Source organism: Oryx dammah, unplaced genomic scaffold (assembly GCF_014754425.2).
Source record: "Oryx dammah isolate SB20612 unplaced genomic scaffold, SCBI_Odam_1.1 HiC_scaffold_11232, whole genome shotgun sequence".
In the NCBI taxonomy this organism is placed as follows: domain Eukaryota; kingdom Metazoa; phylum Chordata; class Mammalia; order Artiodactyla; family Bovidae; genus Oryx; species Oryx dammah.
Window position 1 is genome coordinate 3863664 of NW_024080625.1, and position 19905 is coordinate 3883568.

Consider the following 19905-nt stretch of genomic DNA (forward strand, 5'->3'; position numbering starts at 1 on the left):
TGAGAGGATCCCCTGGAGAAGGAAATGGCATCCCACTGCATTATTCTTGCATGGAAAATTCCCATGAACAGAGGAGCCTGGCAGGCTCTGAGGTCTGTGAGGTCGCAGAGAGTCAGACATGACTGAGCAATTGAGTACACAGACAGCTGTATGTTACAGCATTTAGTGTTTCTTTTCCTATGCCTATATAAAGTAGAAAATAAGATACAAAAATCCTAGGGCTGTTTACTGTGTGAGTCCTAGATTTTGTGTCTTGCTTCAACATTTTTATTTTCAGATAAACCAGAATCTTGATAAATAATGTCCATGTAGAATAAGTAACTTACTTATCCTTGTATAAGTTTTGTTTGAAGAACTATTTGATAGGTTAAGTTTTGTAAACTTTTTACTGATATCATTCTTTGCATATGTGGATATTCTTTGTAATACAGGGGTTTTACAAATTTGTTTGTAAAAATAATGAAAGTCTGTTCTTACTGAGAATCATACAGATTTATCATCTTGAATCCTATGGTATACCTAAAATCTGCTTTGGGTGGGGAGTTACTCGTGTTTGTGCACATGTGCTAGTTGTTGAGTACTTCTTTTGTGCTATCTGAAACTTCAACCTCAGATATGCAGATGACACCACCTTTATGGCAGACAGTGAGGAAGAACTAAAAAGTCTCTTGATGAAAGTGAAAGAGGAGAGTGAAAACGTTGGCTTAAAGCTCAACATTCAGAAAGCTAAGATCATGGCATCCGGTCCCATCACTTCATGGGAAATAGATGGGGAAACAATGGAAACGGTGGCTGACTTTATTTTTCTGGCTCCAAAATCACTGCAGATGGTGATTGCAGCCATGAAATTAAGACACTTACTCCTTGGAAGAAAAGTTGTGACCAACCTAGACAGCATATTCAAAAGCAGAGACATTACTTTGTCAACAGTGGTCCGTCTAGTCAGGGCTGTGGTTTTTCCAGTAGTCATGTATGTATGTAAGAGTTGGACTATAAAGAAAGCTGAGTGCAGAAGAATTGATGCTTTTGAACTGGGTGTTGGAGAAGACTTTTGAGAGTCCCTTGGACTGCAAGGAGATCCAAGCAGTCCATCCTAGAGGATATCAGTCCTGGGTGTTCATTGGAAGGACTGTTGTTGAAGTTGAAACTCCAGTACTTTGGCCACCTGATGCAAAGAGCTGACTCATTGGAAAAGACTCTGATGCTGGGAGGGATTGAGGGCAGGAGGAGAAGGGGACAACAGAGAATGAGATGGTTGGATGGCATCACCGACTCCATGGACATAGGTTTGGGTGGACTCTGGGAGTTGGTGATGGACAGGGAGGCCTGGCGTGCTGCGGTTCATGGGCTCACAAAGAGTTGGACATGACTGAGCAACTGAACTGAACACTTTAAATGGATTACGTGTTTATGTAATTTGATTTTCATAATGACTGTAATGGGTTACTACTTTATTTCCATTTTGTAAATGAGGAAACAGGCTTAAAGAAGTTGTCACGCTACTAGTAAGTGTCAGACTAGTTAGTGTTTGAATGCAAACAGTTTTTTTAAAAACCTCTGGTAATAGGACATTCCTATCTGTGCTGAAGAGTGCTAGTATTACAGCTCCAGCACCAAACATGCAAATAAAGAATATTTTAAACAAAAGCTTGTCAAAATAGCCCACTTGAGGCAAACAAGTCTATTTATAAAGTCTAATAAGGTTGCTTTATGGTGGAAATCAGAGCATTCTGCAAGAGATTTAAAAAATTAACAGTGACAAATCAGAAGCAGTTAAGTGGATTATGTAGCAAAGAAGCTGGAAAGGAAATAACCATTAAGCTGAAAGAGTTAATTGCCTCAACCTTACTCTAAAGCAAACAGAGTTGAAAACAAGTTGACAACTCTAGAAGCCAGATTGATAAAATAAATGTACATAAACCAACAAAAGTACATGGCCTTCAGGCAGTTTTGAAAGAAACTCAAGGAACCGTTGCAGAAGCATTGACTCAGATATATAATAAGTAGCTGTTGTGCTGAGGTACCAGTTGAATACAAATGTAAATCAATGCCTATACTTAAGAAAGCTTGAGGGGCTTTGCAGTGAGACTGAGCCACATCTCCAAAGAGGCAGCCTTTTATAGTCTTTCATAGGATTGGCAAACTTTTTCTGAAAAGAGCCAATCGTAATTTTGTAGACTTTGCTACTGTCGAAAAAAAATAGGTCACAACCTGAAAGTAGAGTTATTTTATTTGGTGGGAATGTTTAGGACTCTGAGCCCAGGAGGTAGCATCTCAGTATTTCTGAGAAAACTGCTCCAAGGGGGCAGGAGGGGAAGCCAGGCTATATACAAGTTTGCAACAAAGGGAGCAGGCAGTCTGAAGTCAAAGATCAGCTATCAGGTTAGGGCATTTAGTGTTCTGTGTCTGGGCAGACGCAGGCCTCGGGGCTCGCTGCCTTCACTCCTCTCACGTGCGCCTCAGCCATCTGCGGCCAGCCCTGCTTCCTTGCTCGCCTTGCTGCTTGCTTCCCCTAGCTCTTCAGCAGTTATCGCAAGGGGTGGCAGCATCCGCTGGATCTCAGTTGTGGGAGTCCTCATTCGCATATAGAGGCCAGAAATTGCTGATGGCTGTGTCTTTTCTTGTTGATTAATATGTCAGGAAATATTTTCATTTCACACCAAGTATGTGGTTTCTGTCATAATTATTCAACTTTGCTATTGTAGTGCAAAAGCAGCCATAGGAAATTCAAAGAAATGAACATGACTGTTCTTCAACAAAACTTTATTTACAGAAAATACTTAGCCAGCTTTTGACTGCTGGCTTATAAAATAGATAGAATCCACCTTAACACATGCATCACTGAAAAATAGCCTTTTTTATGATTTCTTCAAGGGAAAATAAAAATATTAATAACATCCTTAGAGGGAGTATCAAATTTTTGAGTAGTTAATTGGAGGTGCTTCCTGGTTTTATTTAAGACGGATTTGGATGGAAGACCTGCATTAATAGTAATGGTTAGCATTCGATGCTTGTGGCTTGTTATTGCTAGGCAGTGTCATAAGCACGGATTTGCTTATGACAAAAGTTACAATTTTTTTTGAATTCTCAGTCATAATGGGAGAGAATTCTAAAATCAGCTTGGTTTGGAAGTTGTTTGTAGTAGTGTTTCTCAGGCATTACTGTGATATGAGTCTTACACAAAACTTGATAAAACGCAGATTCTTCCTCGCTAGCTAGGGTGTTGCCTGAGGTATCTTGCATTTGTGGCAGGTTCTCAAGTGATATTGATCCTGTCCTTCTGAGTAAACATCAAGTGGGACAACAACCTACGACTATCTGAATATTTTTGAAGTGTTCTATCTCAGCAGTTCTGTCGTTCTAGTTACTCAAGTCTGAATACCGTTAAGTTATCCTGGGATCTTCTCTAACACATATGCCATAGTCAGTCTATCCTGGTGGCTGTATTTTGAAAACGGCTGTAATCTGAGCACTTTTTATCACCCTTGCTTCTCCTTTTAGTGCAAACCATTGTAATCGCCCCCTCTAGATGAATGCAGTGGTCTTGGAGCTGGCCTCTGCTTAAAACCTCCTGGCCCATCTCACTTGGAGAAGTCAATGTATTTACCTTGATAAGCTGTTACATGATACCTAAAGAATAGTACCAATAGTATAACAAATGTGCATGTAGGCTGAGTGAAAGGTTTTCCTTTTGTTCTTGACGTTCTATGTTTATTAAGGCAGACTATGATTGAAACCGAGTTGAAATTTTAATTTTTAACTTATTAAAACCTTTAAATTATTCTATATATGTTAGTTTCTGGTTGAGTTTTGAGTCAAAGTATGGGCCCTTGCATTTCTCCCTTAGGTTAATAGAGAATTTTCCTAGGCAATATATAACCTTTAATGTAGAAATTCACAGGTTTACATTATTGAAAAATCTAATAGAAAAAATTACTTCATACACACATGGGTGACTCATAAGTGATGAACTTGGTGGTTTCTTGTGCCTAGATACTCCAAAATATATTTGAATAGTTCTTTGCAATTGCTTGTCTTGCAATAATTCAAGAAAGAATTCTAAAGTGTGCATGTGTGCTCAGTTGTGTCCAGCTCTTTGTGACTCCGTGGACTGTAGCCTGCCATAGAATTTTCCAGGCAAGAATACGCGTGGGTTTCCATTTTCTCCTCCAGGGATCTTCCCAACCTAGGGGTAAAACTGGAGTCTCCTGAGTCTCTTGCATTGCAGGTGGATTCTTTTACCACTGAGCTGCCTGGGAAGCCCTAGAATTCTAAGAGTTGGTTTAAAAAATAATTTTACCTCATAAGTTTGTTCCCCTTAACTGACAAATTAATTTTCCTTACTGTTTCTCATTTTGTCTCTTGTAATCACCATTTACCTAGTCTTCTAGGCCAAAATAATCTTTACTCCTTCTCTGTATTTATGTAGTTACCAAATATTGGAAATACTTCAGCTCTTTAATTTCTTGCTTCTGTATAAATTTCACAGCCAGTTACTCTAACTATGCAAACATCTTTCCTTCTAATCTCTCCCCACTATAATCCATTCCATGTTTTGCAGATCATTCTGTTAAAAGATCTGTGTATATTGTTTACATCATGTCAATCTTCAGAGGAATCTATAAGATTGAATCTAAACTTCTCAGTCAATCACTAGAGATCCATCTATGATCTAGCTCAGCTTGATTTATATTGCTCTTCACTGTAATCTTTCAGATGAACGTCTTGCCTTACATGCCCATCCCTCCTCAATATATACACACAGTTGTACTTTTACTACTTACTTGTAGCTGTCAGATTGGCCTACCTATATGCCATTTTATTCGTTCATTCTGTGTTGCTGCTTAAATGTGTTTAAGCTTCTTAAAATACATAACCTATCAACTTTAATAAAAACTCCAGTCCAAACTGATCTCTTTTCTCTAAGCTCCAATTGTATTCATGTCTGTACCACAAAATTTATCATGAGTCTTTGTTACTTAATACCTGTAATAAGGCTTCTTTCAGAAAGACTGTGCTTGGTGGCAGGGAGTATAAAAGTATACTGAATTATCCAGAAAATTTACTGACTTGATTCATATTTTATTTTTTTATGTGTAAAATAATTTCTTAGAGTTTGGGATTTTAAAAAAATTAATTATGTATATTATGTGTACAAGGCAAACATAAAAATTCTGTTATCATTCATCCTGTAGGAAATCCTTTTTCAAGGAGAAATGAAGAAGAAAACTATATATACTCTAAATGTGGGTGATCAGGACTATGAAGATATGCAAGGTAACTTAATTTTTATAAAGCTTTTGTGTTGAAAGCAAAGCTTAGTGTTTCCAAACTGTTAGCACATATTTTTTTGTTTACATATTTTCGTTGTTCTTAAACTCTGAAATAGCTGCCTAAATAGAAAGTGCACACTTTTTTTTTTTACTCTTCTCATGTCTTGTTACAATCAGTCAGGGTTTTTAGTTCATTGAACTCTTTTTATTCTTAAATTTTTGCTCCCTGCTGATTTCAAATGACATTTTTTTGTTCAAATTTTTTATCATTATTGTCTTCTTTTTGTTTGTTTGTTTTCTATTCTCTTTTTTCTTTCTGGGAAAAAAAAAAATCTTTAGTGAAAGTCTGGAGAAGGCAATGGCACCCCACTCCAGTACTCTTGCCTGGAAAATCCCAGGGATGGAGGAGCTTGGTGGGCTGCAGTCCATGGGGTCGTGAAGAGTTGGGCACGACTGAGCGACTTCCCTTTCACTTTTCACTTTCATGCATTGGAGAAGGAAATGGCAACCCACTCCAGTATTCTTGCCTGGAGAGTCCCAGGGACCGGGGAGCCTGTTGGGCTGCTGTCTGTGGGGTCGCACAGAGTCGGACACGACTGAAACAACTTAGCAGCAGCAGCACCAGTGAAAGTCTATTGGTGGTAAATGCTTAAGTGTTTTTAAATTTTATCCTCTTCTAAGCTTTTCAAAGAATGATAATACAATTCTGGATTGATAATTATTTTGTCTCTTAGCACTCTGAAGTTTTGTTTTTTTTCCCTGTTTGGGCTATTTTCTAGTTTTCTTACTAGCTGTCAAGAAATGTCCTTTCAAGTTAATTGTCATTCCCTTGTAGATGATCTGTCTTTTTCCTCTTTTTGGTTTTAAGATGTTTTTTTCATCTTTGATGGTGTACAGTTTGGCAACATTGTTTCTAAATGTGAATTATTTTCTTTTCTCCTATTTAGTATACCTAAATAGGAGAAAAGTGTGTCCTTTATCTGTTGGATTGTGTTTTTTATTTGTTTTATCATTTCTTAGCCATTACTACTTTAACTGTTGCCTGCCCTTTACTCTCTTCTTCTGAACCTCAGTTAATGTGTTAGACTTTGTTCTGACCTCATTTTCCAAACTCTCTTTCACAGATTACATCTCCTTTTCTGTTTCTTACGGTCTGGGTAGTTTCTTCAGTTTTTCAGTTCTTCTGGTTCATAGATATTTTTTTCTTCTGGGTCTAATCTACTGTTTAGCGAACTCTAGGAGATAGCAAGGACAGAGAAACCTGATGTGCTACAGTCCATGGGGTCGCAAAGAGGCAGATACAACTTAGCAGCTAAACAACAAAAATGTAATATTTGAAAGTTCTAATGTTTGAAGCCATTGGATATCTAAATAAATTTATGATGAATATAGTATGTAAAATATAAACATAAATCTAAGCACATTCTTGTTTTGCTGATTCTTACTCAAGTCAACTTATTTTCTTTGGCTTGGTGATGTTTGATTATGAGGTGTGGAATCATGAGGGCCTAAATTAGGGATGTTTTCATTCAGAGGATTTATATGTATTTGTTTTTTTTCTGAACCCATGCTGGAACCACTTTAACCCCATGTGAGGGTCTTGGCTTAAAAGGGGAATCTCCTATGGTCAGTTTCCCTACCTGGGTTGGTACTAAAGGTTAGTCTCCAGATCTAAACACTAGTATGAACATGTGTTCTCAGGGTGATCTCAGCTTTTCCATTTGCTTGGCATATACTGGTCACATTTCAGCTGACTGTTTCTTTATTTTTGTTTTACTTTATGTCACATCTTGGAGTTTCTTTCACTTTTGAGCAAGCACTGCTTGCTTCTTGTGTGTTGGTTACATTGCTGGTAGGTGTTTAAATGAGTACAAAGCCTAAGGGGTATAATTTTTGGCTGTATCTATTCAGATTACAGATGTACAGACACATTGGTCTAGAAATCCATTTTTAAGAATTTATCCACTGATACACTGTTAAAAGTGGGAAATAAGTTTTTCACTGTTTGCAGTAGCCAAAGGTTGAAAACAAGCGATTGTCCCATCTTTAGATTGAAACAACAACAAAAACTCAAACTGGTGTGTATGGTATTCTAGCATTTGTCTGAAGAAGGAGGTTTAAAAGAATATGTATTAGGATTTCTTTGTCTGTGCATTCCATTATGTCTTTGGAAGAACACAGAACAAGCTTAACAGTTGTTACTTGTTGTGTTGGGTGGAACTGAATACATAGAGATGGATTTGCTTGGGAGATTTGTTACTATAACCTTTTTTAAATTTTTAAATATTTGAACTATATGATTATTGTTTTAAAATTAAACTCATGAAAAATTCTTTTCACTCCTCCTTAAATTTAAATTAGTAAACACTGGAGGTATTGTGCTCAAGAAGTTTGTTTCTTATAGTATATCTAATTGCTTTGTAGAAGGAGGGCCCTTTAGAGTATCAAGTCCATCATACTACCAGAAACATAAGTCATTTGATCTAGAGAAATTGAAAGCATATATGACTGACTGCTTTACTTTATAGGTGAAGAAAACAAAGATAATATTGCTACCACTGGTGTGTTGTACAGTGAAGCTGATAGATGTCCAATATGTCTCAGTTGCCTGTTAGAGAAGGAAATTGGTTTTCCAGAAAGCTGTAATCATGTCTTCTGCTTGACCTGTATTCTTAAATGGGCAGAGGTGAGTCTAAATATTAAATATTATTGTATTTTAATTCCCTAGCATGATTTCATTCTACCTACAGACTTGATACTGCCTTTCATAAATTATTTCACAGTAATGTGTTTTTTTCCACTTAGGACAAATGTCTCTGTATTGCTCCAATTTTGTTAAATATACTCTTCTAAATTTTATATATTCAGCTTTTTGTGCTTTTGTAATACAAAAATTATAAATGCATACCTTAAAAAAATTATTGGAAGATAGGTATTTTTTTCTGGTAGAAACACAGTAATTCATCTTCAGTGTTCTTGACCCTCTTGTGATTGTATCTGCTTACTACTAATAATGCTTTCTCTCTGCTTTGTGTTTTATATTTTTCAGAGAATTTTTATATAGATTATTAAATTTCTTCCTTATATCCGCCTTGTGGGATAACCAGAACAGATGTAACAGTGTCTTTCCATTTTACAGATGAGGAAACTTGGATTCTGTGTTCCTTAACTTGGCCAAGGTCTCATAGCTTAAGAGGCAGAAATAAATTTATAACTGCATTTTCTAATTCCCATATTATGAACTAATTTAAAAGTTAGAGATATTATTGAGGTTCTTCATAGATAGTAAATGATTGAGAAATAGAAAAATTTGGGACTTTTAATGTATTATGTTGATAGAGTTTGTGCCAAATAGATCATAATGCTACTGTACAGTGAGTATTCATTATGAGCCCTATAGTTATGAATTGTGAAATAAAAACTTGTCACACAGATCATGCTATATTTTTTGAGTTAGTAATTTGTCAGTGTGTAAAAGTAAAGGAAATAAAGCTTAAAAATATTTTTAGTATTAGCTGCATTCAAATTATTTGTTGTCCTTAAGCACATTAGAATTAATTGCCTTTTGCATAATTGGGGTTTTCACAGATCTGTGTCTTACCTATATTTCATTAATAGTGTGGAAAAGGTAACATAACTATACTGACTATGGCCAAGATCTGGAAGGAGGAAAAACGGATTTGTTATACCATTTGAATTCATAACAGTATACTTGAAACAGTTCTAATTAGATAAAAGTCTAAACTGGTCTTTGGCAGGAAAGGACTCAGGATAGGTGAAAATGTATTTTGGGAAAAAATCTTTTGAGTTTAATTATTTAGTATAATTCTGAACAGTCCTGTGTGTTTGCAGGAGTGTTTACTAATGAAATGAGAATGCATGTTTTTCTCTGCCACCCAACTAATGATCTCATCCGTGTTAAATTTGTGCACCACGGTTTGCTCTGTGATTAGATATCTTAAAAATAGAAGCGTTTTTGCTTCCAGTAGAGAAACAGTTACTAGATGGGCAGAAGTCTTCAATTTGATGCTTTTCGTAAGATTGTATGCAGTGACCACATTATAGGGAGGTTCAACAACCGTGATTTGAGTGTGTGTTTTTCTCTGGAGATTAGAATATATAAAATAGACTTGATTCACCTCCTTCATTACACTACATGTATTTTTGATACAACCATTAGCTTTATCATGGTGTGTAAGTTCAGGTTTCTCTAGAGTGTGAATCTTAAAGTGGTACTACTAGGTTGTAGACTATGTACATATTCAACTCTACTAAATAGTGCTAAACTTGTCTGTTTTTAAACTCTTGCTGAATATTTTTAGGTTGAAAATACTTGACTACATACATAATGTTACCGTCAGCACTTTTCTCGCATGTAATGTCTTTCTTGTTTTGTGTTACTTCTTTGGATATAAACATTTTATTGAAGCAAATTGCTTTAAAAAGAAAATACTTATCTGCTGTACTACCATTAATTGTGTTAGAGAGTATGGGAATTGCGATATTGTTTAAACAAAAGTAGTTAACTTTGAAAGTAGAGAATAAACAGAATATTTTGAATTATTTCATTGTCCATAATGGGAATAGCATACATCAATTAAATAAGCCATTTAAATTGAGCAGTAACAAGAACACAGTCTTCTAATAAAATGTTCAATATAAACAATAAATGAATACTGGTTAACAAATCACTTAGGATTTGAACTAAATTTTCAGTTTGAATCTTTTATTGGTATGATAAAAAATTAGATATGTTGAGGTATATAAGCGCTTTGACAAATAGAAACAGATTTCATATTCACTAGTGTAGTTATTCATGACCATTGGTTATTAAGATGTCTCTTCTCATTTTCCTCAGCCTCCTTCTATTCTTAAAAAGAGGCATGTAGTTTACTTTGGATTTTGGTTTTAGCAATAAGTGTCCATATTCAGTCTCTTAGTAACTGGCCAAGCTTGTGCTAATAAGGCTTTCATACATATTCTTTCATTTAAATTACTGTGTTAATGGTTATTTGTTATTCAGGGCAAGGATCCTGAACTCTTAATTTGTTTCTAAATACTTCAAGAGATAGCCTGAAATAAATATACTTTTTAAAAATTGACCCATAGTTTTAAATTTTACTAATGTTCACTTCTAGTAGGAAGTTAGAAATCAAAAGTGAGATTTACAGTGATTGGAAATCTACATAAGAAAAAAGTACAAAATGTATTCAGGGTCACCTTCCTAGTCTTCTGTCTTTCTGAAGTTCTGCTGAACTATCTGAGATTTGTACTCAAGATTCACTAAAGTATGATTTGGAACTGTTACCAAGAACCAAGAAGAACTCATTTATTTACTGTCACCATAATATTTTAGGCATTGAAGAAATTCTCCGTAAGAAACAAGGAGAATTAAAGCATATAATAGTCTAGTATATTTATTTTGGACACACTCCTGGAATTTCTTGTGTTCTTAAAATACCTACATCCAAAGTCACTATTAGTTTCAATTTCTTTAAGCTCTAAAATTTTGATTCTGTGGTTATTTAAAACAAAAGCTAGGTGAGGACTTTAAAGTGAGTAAGAAACTGAATTTAGTTGCTGGATATTTCATAGCATCTACTTTACCTAGGGCAGAAAGATTCAGAATAATGGAAATGATGATCTTCATGGCCATTAGAGACACTAGAAGAAATTGAAATTAAACATGTCTACTCTACTCTGTGTTTAATTTCAAGGATCTCAAGAGATGGTAAACCTGTTGGTTTATAAAATAAAAATGATTTTGAAATAGAATATTAATCTAAACAAAGATATAGTAATTGGCAGGTTAAGAAAGTTGAAATTCTTGCTATTTTAAAGCATCAGTATTAGAACTGAGAATCTGGAACTAAAGAATCAATACATTAAACTTTACCAGCTACTTAGAAAGTTAAGTATTTTTACTGTGAGCAAAAATGCAATCTAAATATATTGAGGACATTTAGTTTACACCTAAGTTTAATGTTGATTAGTTTGCACATTTTAAAGAAAGTAGATAACTAGAAAGGTGAAAGCTAGAGTAGTTTGACACATGGCTATCGTATTCACAGCCAATCATAATTATGATACTCAATAGACAATAGGGTAAGCTGCACACACACACACACACACACACATACATGTTAAGAAAATAAGATTTATGGTTTGACAGGTTGTCAAGAAGTGGTTAAAATTTTGACCCTTAAAAGGTTAAAGTTTGAGGACTTGGAAACATTTCATGTTTGAAGTGTTTAAGGTTTTTTTTTTTTTTAAACTCTGTCTAAAGGAATATGCGATATTATGATTAGGAGGTTCTTGATATCCACTGGGGTTCTTTTAACTTTTTTTTTTCTTTTCACTTTTAAGTAATGTAAACATTCCCCTTATTTGTAAAGTAATTATTAAATGTGATTAACTTTCCTACTATAAACAAATTATCCTCCCTCAACTTGCTGACAGCTTTAGTTTGAGAAAATAAGGTTAATGAAATAAAAATTTGACAGTTGGCAAGGGTATGTTTTCTCTCATGAGACTAGAAATGAAGAGTCTTACTGTGGTGATATATGGTTTTTGAAGAAGTCAGACAACAGTGTTCAATGCAGACAGGTGAGGAGTATATTTTTGAATTAATAATACCAAAAAAATCAAAATATGACTAGTTGACTTATATCTTGACTACTGATGTGTTTTATACATATGTTCCCTTTAAGCAGTGGGTAGAAAAATTAATATATCATTCTGATGATTAGATTATTGTTCAGTAACATAATTCAGCAAAGTTTTATTACCTGGATTTTCCCAACAGTTTTTGCTAAAATTTAATCTTTCTTTATTTCTGAACTAAACCAAATCTTTAAATAGTTCTCAGTGAACAATAATTTAAACATATCTGAGGAGCACTACCATTAGTCCTTATCTTTATAAAGCATTGTTTAATACATTAATTCATTTAATTATTGCAACTTATGCAGTAGGTGATTCAGGGCTGTTTGTCTTCATCCTTAAAGTAGATTATAGAGGTTGCTAGTTCTGACTTCTCCAGAACTTGAATTTGTGACTGATTATTCCAAATTCCCAGTTGTTTTCACTCTGTAGGTTAATTCTTTGGTATAACCTTTGGTAGAAAAAGAATATGTTTATATTGTGAATGCTCATATCCAAAGCATATATATAATAGATTTTCATTTAATATTCTGTTTTTACCAGTTGGATGTATATTTGTGTATAGTCTAATTTTAAATGTCATTATTTGTAAAATGATTTATATAGATAGTTTATGGGATTTCCTCTTTTTGTGCTAGAAAAAGAAAGTCCTAACTATTAAATGTCAAATGGAAAAAAGATTAAAAGTAATTCTATCCAACTGTTGTAATACATGTTTAAGAAAATGAAAGTTTCTTTTGAGTAGTTAGAGAAACTGTTTTCTTGCTGTTAATTTTATCACTGACAGTCATTTGTCTTGTAGGGATACATTCCTGAAAGTGGGTTATAAAGAACCATAGTTTCATTAATATGCATTGACAAGGACTATCTTGAAAGAACTGGTTAAATGTGGTAGTGTATATGTAGGCTGACTACAGGTGAGCATTTTCATTAGGGGTCCAGACTACGTATCTTGGGACCATCAAGGCAAAAGGATAGGTCCTGGTGAATGGCTTTAAAATAAGCATCAACCTGTGATAGTGTAATTCCTAAATCACTTTTGTTGATTTTGAACTGGAATTTTATATAATATGCTCTATTTAATAGTAAGAGAGATTGATGTTTTAGAGATTCCCATGGACAGACAAACCTACCTAAAGCATAGGTACTGAGGTTTAGTCTTTAAGCATTTACCTTTAACACTTGCTTCTCTCTCTCTAGGAGGGGCTATCGGTAGGCAGCCTTTGTGATTGAGGATAGAGCAGCAGCAGGAAGCAAGAAATATTAGAAATCAAGAATCCTGAATTCCCAAATAAAGGAAGGTTTCCTGTTCTTACATTTAAATATGGGTTTGTCTGAGCTGGGAATTTACAACGCTTCAGAATACTAGGGTATGTTTTACTGAAATCATTAGGAAGATTATTTTTTCTATTGAAATCGCCTCCTTAACTGCTACAGCTTTACTAGAGAGCATTCACAGTAAAATGTATGCTCTGTTCTTATAATACACGTTCATTGTAAAGTAGTGATCAAATTCTGTTCATTTAGTAGCTGTATCACAAAGTTGAATGATATTCTATTACTTTGACTGTGAAACTAATTAAATCAGACACTTTTAAAATTGTTAAAATAAAAGTCATTGTCAGTTAAAATAGGTGAATAATTAAAGAGTATATATATATCTCAAAATGGTGAATAACCAAAGTGTATTTATTTTTGTTGTAAACTTTGGGATGATTTTCTTCAGAACTAAAAATACATTAAAGCAGAATTAAGTGTATTTTTAAATTTCATTAGTTTTAAATGTGAATTTTTAAAACTACACAACTTAAAAACTAAATTAGTTGTTTTAGTGACACAAACTCAAGATTAGAATATCTTTGAGAATTTCCGAATATCTGCTGGATTATGAGGATAAAGAATACTGAGGAATACTTTAAAGTTAGGCCAGTGCAAACCATTATTTAAAACCTTTTTTCCCCTGTTAAAGCTATTTGATCGTCATAGATATATATTTTATGCTAATGATGGTGTTTTGAGCTTTAGCATATGCTAATATAAGGTACTCTTATAGTTTCCTTAGAGTATACATTAAGGAAAAATTAAAGATCCACTTAATTTTTTAAAATGTTAACATTTTCTTTTTTCGTTTAATTCTTCTTTAATGACTATTTACTGAAGTATGCTGTGAAGACTTAGGATAACTGAATTTTCTGTTTCCCCTTTGAAATGCTTTGCTTAACTGCTTTAAGGTCAGAAATAGATATTATGATTTCTCAGTAGCCATAGCAAAAGATATTTTGTCTATTTTAGATAGCTTATTTTCTCATATATGCTTTTTTTTTTAAAAAAAAATCTGGGGAGGATAACCTGTTTTTAAGAATTCTTTCTAATGGCTAAGCCTGAGCCAAAGAAAATCTATTATTTTCTAGTGTTAACTAGATTATCTTTAAGAAATATAAGTATATACAGATTATCTTAATATATAGCAGTAGTTTTCCAAACTACTACTTTTTATTGTTTTTTTCTTGTTTTTTAAATAGCAGTGAAACCTTTTCTTCACATGAAACCTTACACATATCCATGACAATTATGCTTACAGAAAAAAGAACAAAACCAAAATCTTACTTAAAACTCTTTATTATCTGTAAGAGATCAAAATGGAATGACTCAGGTTAGAACTCTGATACTCTGAACATGGTAAAGGAAAGAGTGCCATTTAGCTGATGTCAGCAGAGGAAATTTAATAATGAAGAAAATGAGATTGTGTAATTTCAGAGTTTTAGAAAGGTTTGGTGTATCTGACTTATATCTGATATTTAAATTCCTCTAACACAGTGACTGTTTTTGGATCGTAGTGTTACAACTTGAAATATATAAAAATAGTTCAATGTCCATATATGTCATGAACTTTGAAAAGTCCAATTAAAACATCATTAACAATTTTTGTCTCTTACATGTATATGTACTTCATATTGTGAGTTTTCGTTAGTGAACCAAGCTTTTTTATTATTAGTGCTATAAAGCCAGTTGACGTCTGGAAGACTTTACATAATGCTTAGTGTATGTCATTAATTCCTGCAGAAACCTCAGAGATTATTATTATCATCCCCATTTTCACAAAAGAGACATAGAAAGGCTATGTAATTTGCTTAACATTAAACATGAGGAAATGGCAGCCCACTCCAGTATTCTTGCCTGGAAAAATCCTGTGGACAGAGGAGTCTGGCGGGCTATAGTCCATGGGGTCACAAAGAGTTGGATGTGACTGAGCATCTAAGCACACGCATGCATAGACAGGGCAGAATATGAAAATAGACAGTAAATCCAGAGCCCTTACGCATCTATTTTAATAGGTTTTTTTTTAAATGAAGGAAGCAAAATTTTATTATTATTTATGTATTTAATGAATACTTACCTAAATTTGCCTTTAAAATAGAAAATGCATTTTCAAACTTCAGTAAAAGTAAGTACTTGAAGATTTCCACGATAGAGTATTCTTTTGAGTTATAAATGTGTTATTACAACTTCTAGGCTAAGACATTTTATGCAGTAAATGCTAATATAAACAACAGTCACACAGTTATGATGCTGAGTTCTTTGAACTAGAATTGTTATTTGCAATGCATTATTTAAAAGGTATGGGCAGCTTTGTTGCTCCTTGTAGTGGTTTTTTAAGGTCAAAGTTTTCTGAAGGGAAAATAATAGCATCCTAAATCCATGGTACTTGGAAGTAAGCTGAGGTGGGTTCTACCAATCTGAACTGACTTAATATAGTAAGGAAGGTCTAATTCAGATAACGGTGTAAAGCATTTGATCAAGGCCTCTCTACTTAGGAAGAGAAAAATCACTTTTTAGCAGGGTAGTAAAAAGTAATTCAGTTTATGTTTTGGCTGCTCCCAAAGTAGCTCACAAGCTTTTGTGAAAATGTATTATATGATCAAGGGCCACACACATTCTGTTGTGCTTGCACTTGGTTTATCTTGGTTTGTGCCAAAGTCAAGAAAACCAAAATCACATTTTTCCACTAGGGAATATAGGATTATTTATCAAAACTTGATTATTGTCTTTTCTTTTAGACTATTACTATTAAGTTGTTAGAATCCTGATTTACTTTTATAACTGTAGGTATTAAAATATCACATTTTAGTATGGGCTTCATAGACTGCAGAAAGTTCCCTTTTACCCTAGTAGATGACATACTTTATCTTAAAATATTTAAATAATATAAACCTTTCCCTATATAAACATTTAATAATACTACCAGAGAAACTGTTAATTAAGAGTTGATGCATATTTTGAAAGTACAGGAAATAATACTTGTGTCAAAATAAAGATTTAGAATTACAGAGTGGGCAGAGAACAATTTTTCTTAATCTATAAAGAAAGCCTAATGCAGTTTGTAAAAGAATAGCAAACTAATAAAGTTAGGCAAAAGGCATGAATAGATGGTTCAAAGAAAAGGATCATTTAAGAGCCCTTAAATATGAAAATATTTTCAACTTATATAAAAGATATAAATCAAAACGGGTATGACATATTAAGAATGGGGCAGCTGTGAAATAGTAACATGAGCCAATCTAAGAATTACCAATCTAAGATAGGTAATTAAGAGAAATACAACATTCAGTTTAGCATCTGAATTTTATATTTAAAAGATACAACGTGTTACGTATAAACTGATATCTCCCAAAAGATACGTAAGAAACTACTTCTGAAAAGGGTACCTATGTGACTGAGGGAGGAGTGGAGAAATCTTTCCTTTTCTTCATATCTACTTTTTTTTCCCTTTTAAATTGCTGGTGCAGCTGCTTATTCGGGGGAAATACTGGCTTAGAATATTTAAATCTGTGATGGACCTATCCAAGCCATTCCTTTTACAGCTTATTTAGAATTTCTCAAGTGCTTTGGATCAAAGAACTAATGATTTCAGCCCAGCTTCCTTTCATTGTAGCTGTAGTTCTCAAGTGGGGAGCAGGTCTTAATAGGTATTATCTTGATAACAGCGATCTTCTTTTTCTTGTTCATTGTATTCCACTTATTTAGCATACAGTAGTTGCTCAGTAAATGTTTGAATGAATTTTTAAAAACTACAGTGTTTATTTGTGACATGACACGGATAGAAAGTGTTTCATCTTTATCTTTGAAAGAAGAAAAAATTGTTTTTCTGTTGTTTCCTATTCCAGTGAAAAACTTACCATAAATGTTATAGTTTAATTTTGACCTATTTTAAAGAGACATTTGTAAAGTTATAATTTGTTAATGATTTTTCAGACACTGCCTTCATGTCCTATTGACCGGAAACCTTTCCAGGCGGTGTTTAAATTCAGTGTATCAGAAGGTTGTGTTAAGGTAAGGCTTAGAGTTTATTTTGCAGAATGAACTGTGTAAACTTAATTGAGATGATTTTGCTTTAATAGATACTTGAATGTATTTGTGAATTAACTAAGTTTAATGTGTTTAATTTCCATTAAAAAATGAATGGGATATTAGATTCAGAGACAAACCCCCACAAAAAAGTCCAAAGTACCTGAAAATTATGTTTTCATGAAAAGCATATAATGTTGAGAAGATTAAACAAGTAAAATTAAATATAAAATGGTTTCTTTGTTCTTAAGTGCCAGTGGTACTTGAAGGAAACGGTTTAATTAGAGAAAAATGTGGGAGTTTGTGAAAATCTTGAGAAGGATGAGGACTTCTCACAGTTTCACAGTTGTTATGGGCAGATAACTTTTCTTTGTTAAGTGCAATTTTATTGTAATGCTTAATCTTGATCACATTCTTGAGATGCACACATCACACTGATGTTATTTGATTATGAACCATAATTTATGATTTGTATTCACATTTATTTTTGGCTTACCAAAAAAGAAAGAAATAGAAATAATTTTCCTAAATTGAATAAAAAATGAAAAGTGGAAAAGAAAGTAGCAAGTAAAGTGAAATGTGTGGTAAAGAGATTTCTTGATGTTATTGCTGATAAATCAGGAATGGTATTGTAAAAATGAAAGTTAAAAATGAAGATATACAATATATATAAATGATGCCATTAATGGGAAAGACAAACTTCCCAAGTAGCAGCAAGACTGGTTGCTATTTTTGTGAGTAGAAGTGGGTATGTAAGCAACGTAAAACTATTTAAACATTAAATATGCCTACTGTAGGTGTTTATAATTTGTTTTGATTATTTTCTCCAGATAAGTCTTGACATAAGGTACAAATGAGACTACAATTCAAATAAAATGACATATGTAAAAGATCCTGCATGTTTAATTGTGTAACTCTGGACATTATGCAGATTAGTATATATCTTCAAGAAAAGAGAAAACATATATATGTGTGTGATATTATAATTAAAATTATAAAGCATAACTTCTTTGAAAGACGTGTTCTCTGTTTTTCTAGACTCTGTATGTGAGTGTGTGTGTATATGTATATATTATGTTGTGTGAATTAGCCTCCAAAGATACTCTGTAAAATTTTGTTCTGTTGCTTGTAATAAAATGTATGTTTTATTTAATAGAATTTGAATGTTACTTAAAAGTTTGGGACAGTGCTAATCTAATTTTGTTAAACTTAAAATGTATTTTTTATCATATGTGATGTTATCTTTATACTCTTAATATCTTTCTTTGCCCTTTTACTTCTTTTGAATCTTTATTATCCTTTCCCTTTACAATTAAACTTGCATAAGACATGCACAGTTGCTTATATTTTCAATCAATTGTTGGACATCTCTATCTAGAATACCAAAGGAGTCTAAACATTAACAAACCCCAAACTCATCTCATTCCCAGCCCCTCTGCCAACCTCAGTTTATGGTACTGTAATCCCGGTCACCCAGATCAAATGCCTCTGGAAGTTTTCCATTTTTTCTCTTTTCATTATTTTTGCTTCCTCTTTCTGCATGGTGTCTTAAATTCATTCCATTTCATTACCTCTCTGTAGACCCTCAGGCTGTCTGTCATCTAGATCTGTTCTGCCAATAGAAATATACCATCAATACACACCACTCTATAAACATTTAGTAGCCACATTAAAAGAACACAAAGAAACAGTTAAAATGAATTTTTATCTTTTGTTTAATCTAACATTTAATGTATTATTTCAACATGTAGTATCAGAATTGTTATTGAAGGATTTTATCTCCTATTGTTGTTTTCATTGAAATCTAGTATATATTTTACACTTACATCTCTTTTTAAACCAGCCACATTTTCACATGCTTAATAGTATATGGTTAGTAACTATTGTCTCATACAGTATAGTTCTACACTATTACAAGAGCTTCCTTCCGGTTTCCTGGCTTTTATAGTTTCTCTTTAACTGGTTCATTCTCCATATCACTGTCACAAAAAGCAAATTTGATCATTTTATTCACTTACTTGTAAACCTTCATTTATTTTCTGATTTCTATAGAATTATTTTCTCTTTCAAGGCCTTTACTGTCTGGTTCTAATATATTACATCAGTTTCATATCCTGCCCACTTATTCTTATTAGCACACTCATAACTCATTTGCATGCCTGTCTCTGACTTTTTTGTTTCCCCAGAGCTTAGCACAAATACTCAAGTTTATAGTTTAGCATACTTGAACTAATAAGCATATGTATTTGGGCTACACTTTCATTTAGACGGTATGCTGCTTTAATTTTTTGTTCTTTCAAGGGAAATGTATAGGTGTGATCCCATATTATCACTCTAAATAGATGATTTTGCTTTTCTCACAGGTTCAAGTAAAAAGACAGTTGAGAGAAACAAATGACAAGAAAAATGAAAGCTCTTTTAAGAAACTGCTATCCTGTCAGGAAAATTCTAAAAGCTGTATGAGGTTAGTGATGAGTTTCAGTAATGGAATCCAACTGTCTAGAATCAGAAGTTAGCAAATAAGAAAAAAGAGAGTACTTAAAAAATGATGTGAAATTTCAATGTATATAATTCTTTTCAAGCATTCCCTTGATAATTTAAGGACAGATCAGATGAAATCTGA

At 33.3% G+C, this 19905-nt stretch overlaps 1 protein-coding gene across 3 annotated transcripts in view; it reads left to right on the forward strand.

Moving 5' to 3' along the window:
* Window positions 1-19905, forward strand: part of LOC120861342 (protein SCAF11-like) — a 92657-nt gene that overhangs the window by 34742 nt on the left and 38010 nt on the right. For 2 of the 3 annotated variants that reach the window (XM_040236988.1, XM_040236989.1), the window contains exons 3-6: window positions 5196-5277; window positions 7802-7959; window positions 17190-17267; window positions 19646-19746. In XM_040236988.1, coding sequence (XP_040092922.1) covers window positions 5217-5277; window positions 7802-7959; window positions 17190-17267; window positions 19646-19746 — 398 coding nt within the window. In that variant the 5' untranslated portion in view covers window positions 5196-5216. Of the gene's footprint in view, window positions 1-5195; window positions 5278-7801; window positions 7960-13136; window positions 13307-17189; window positions 17268-19645; window positions 19747-19905 lie in introns of all 3 variants that reach the window. The other variant, XM_040236990.1, reaches the window with a different exon arrangement.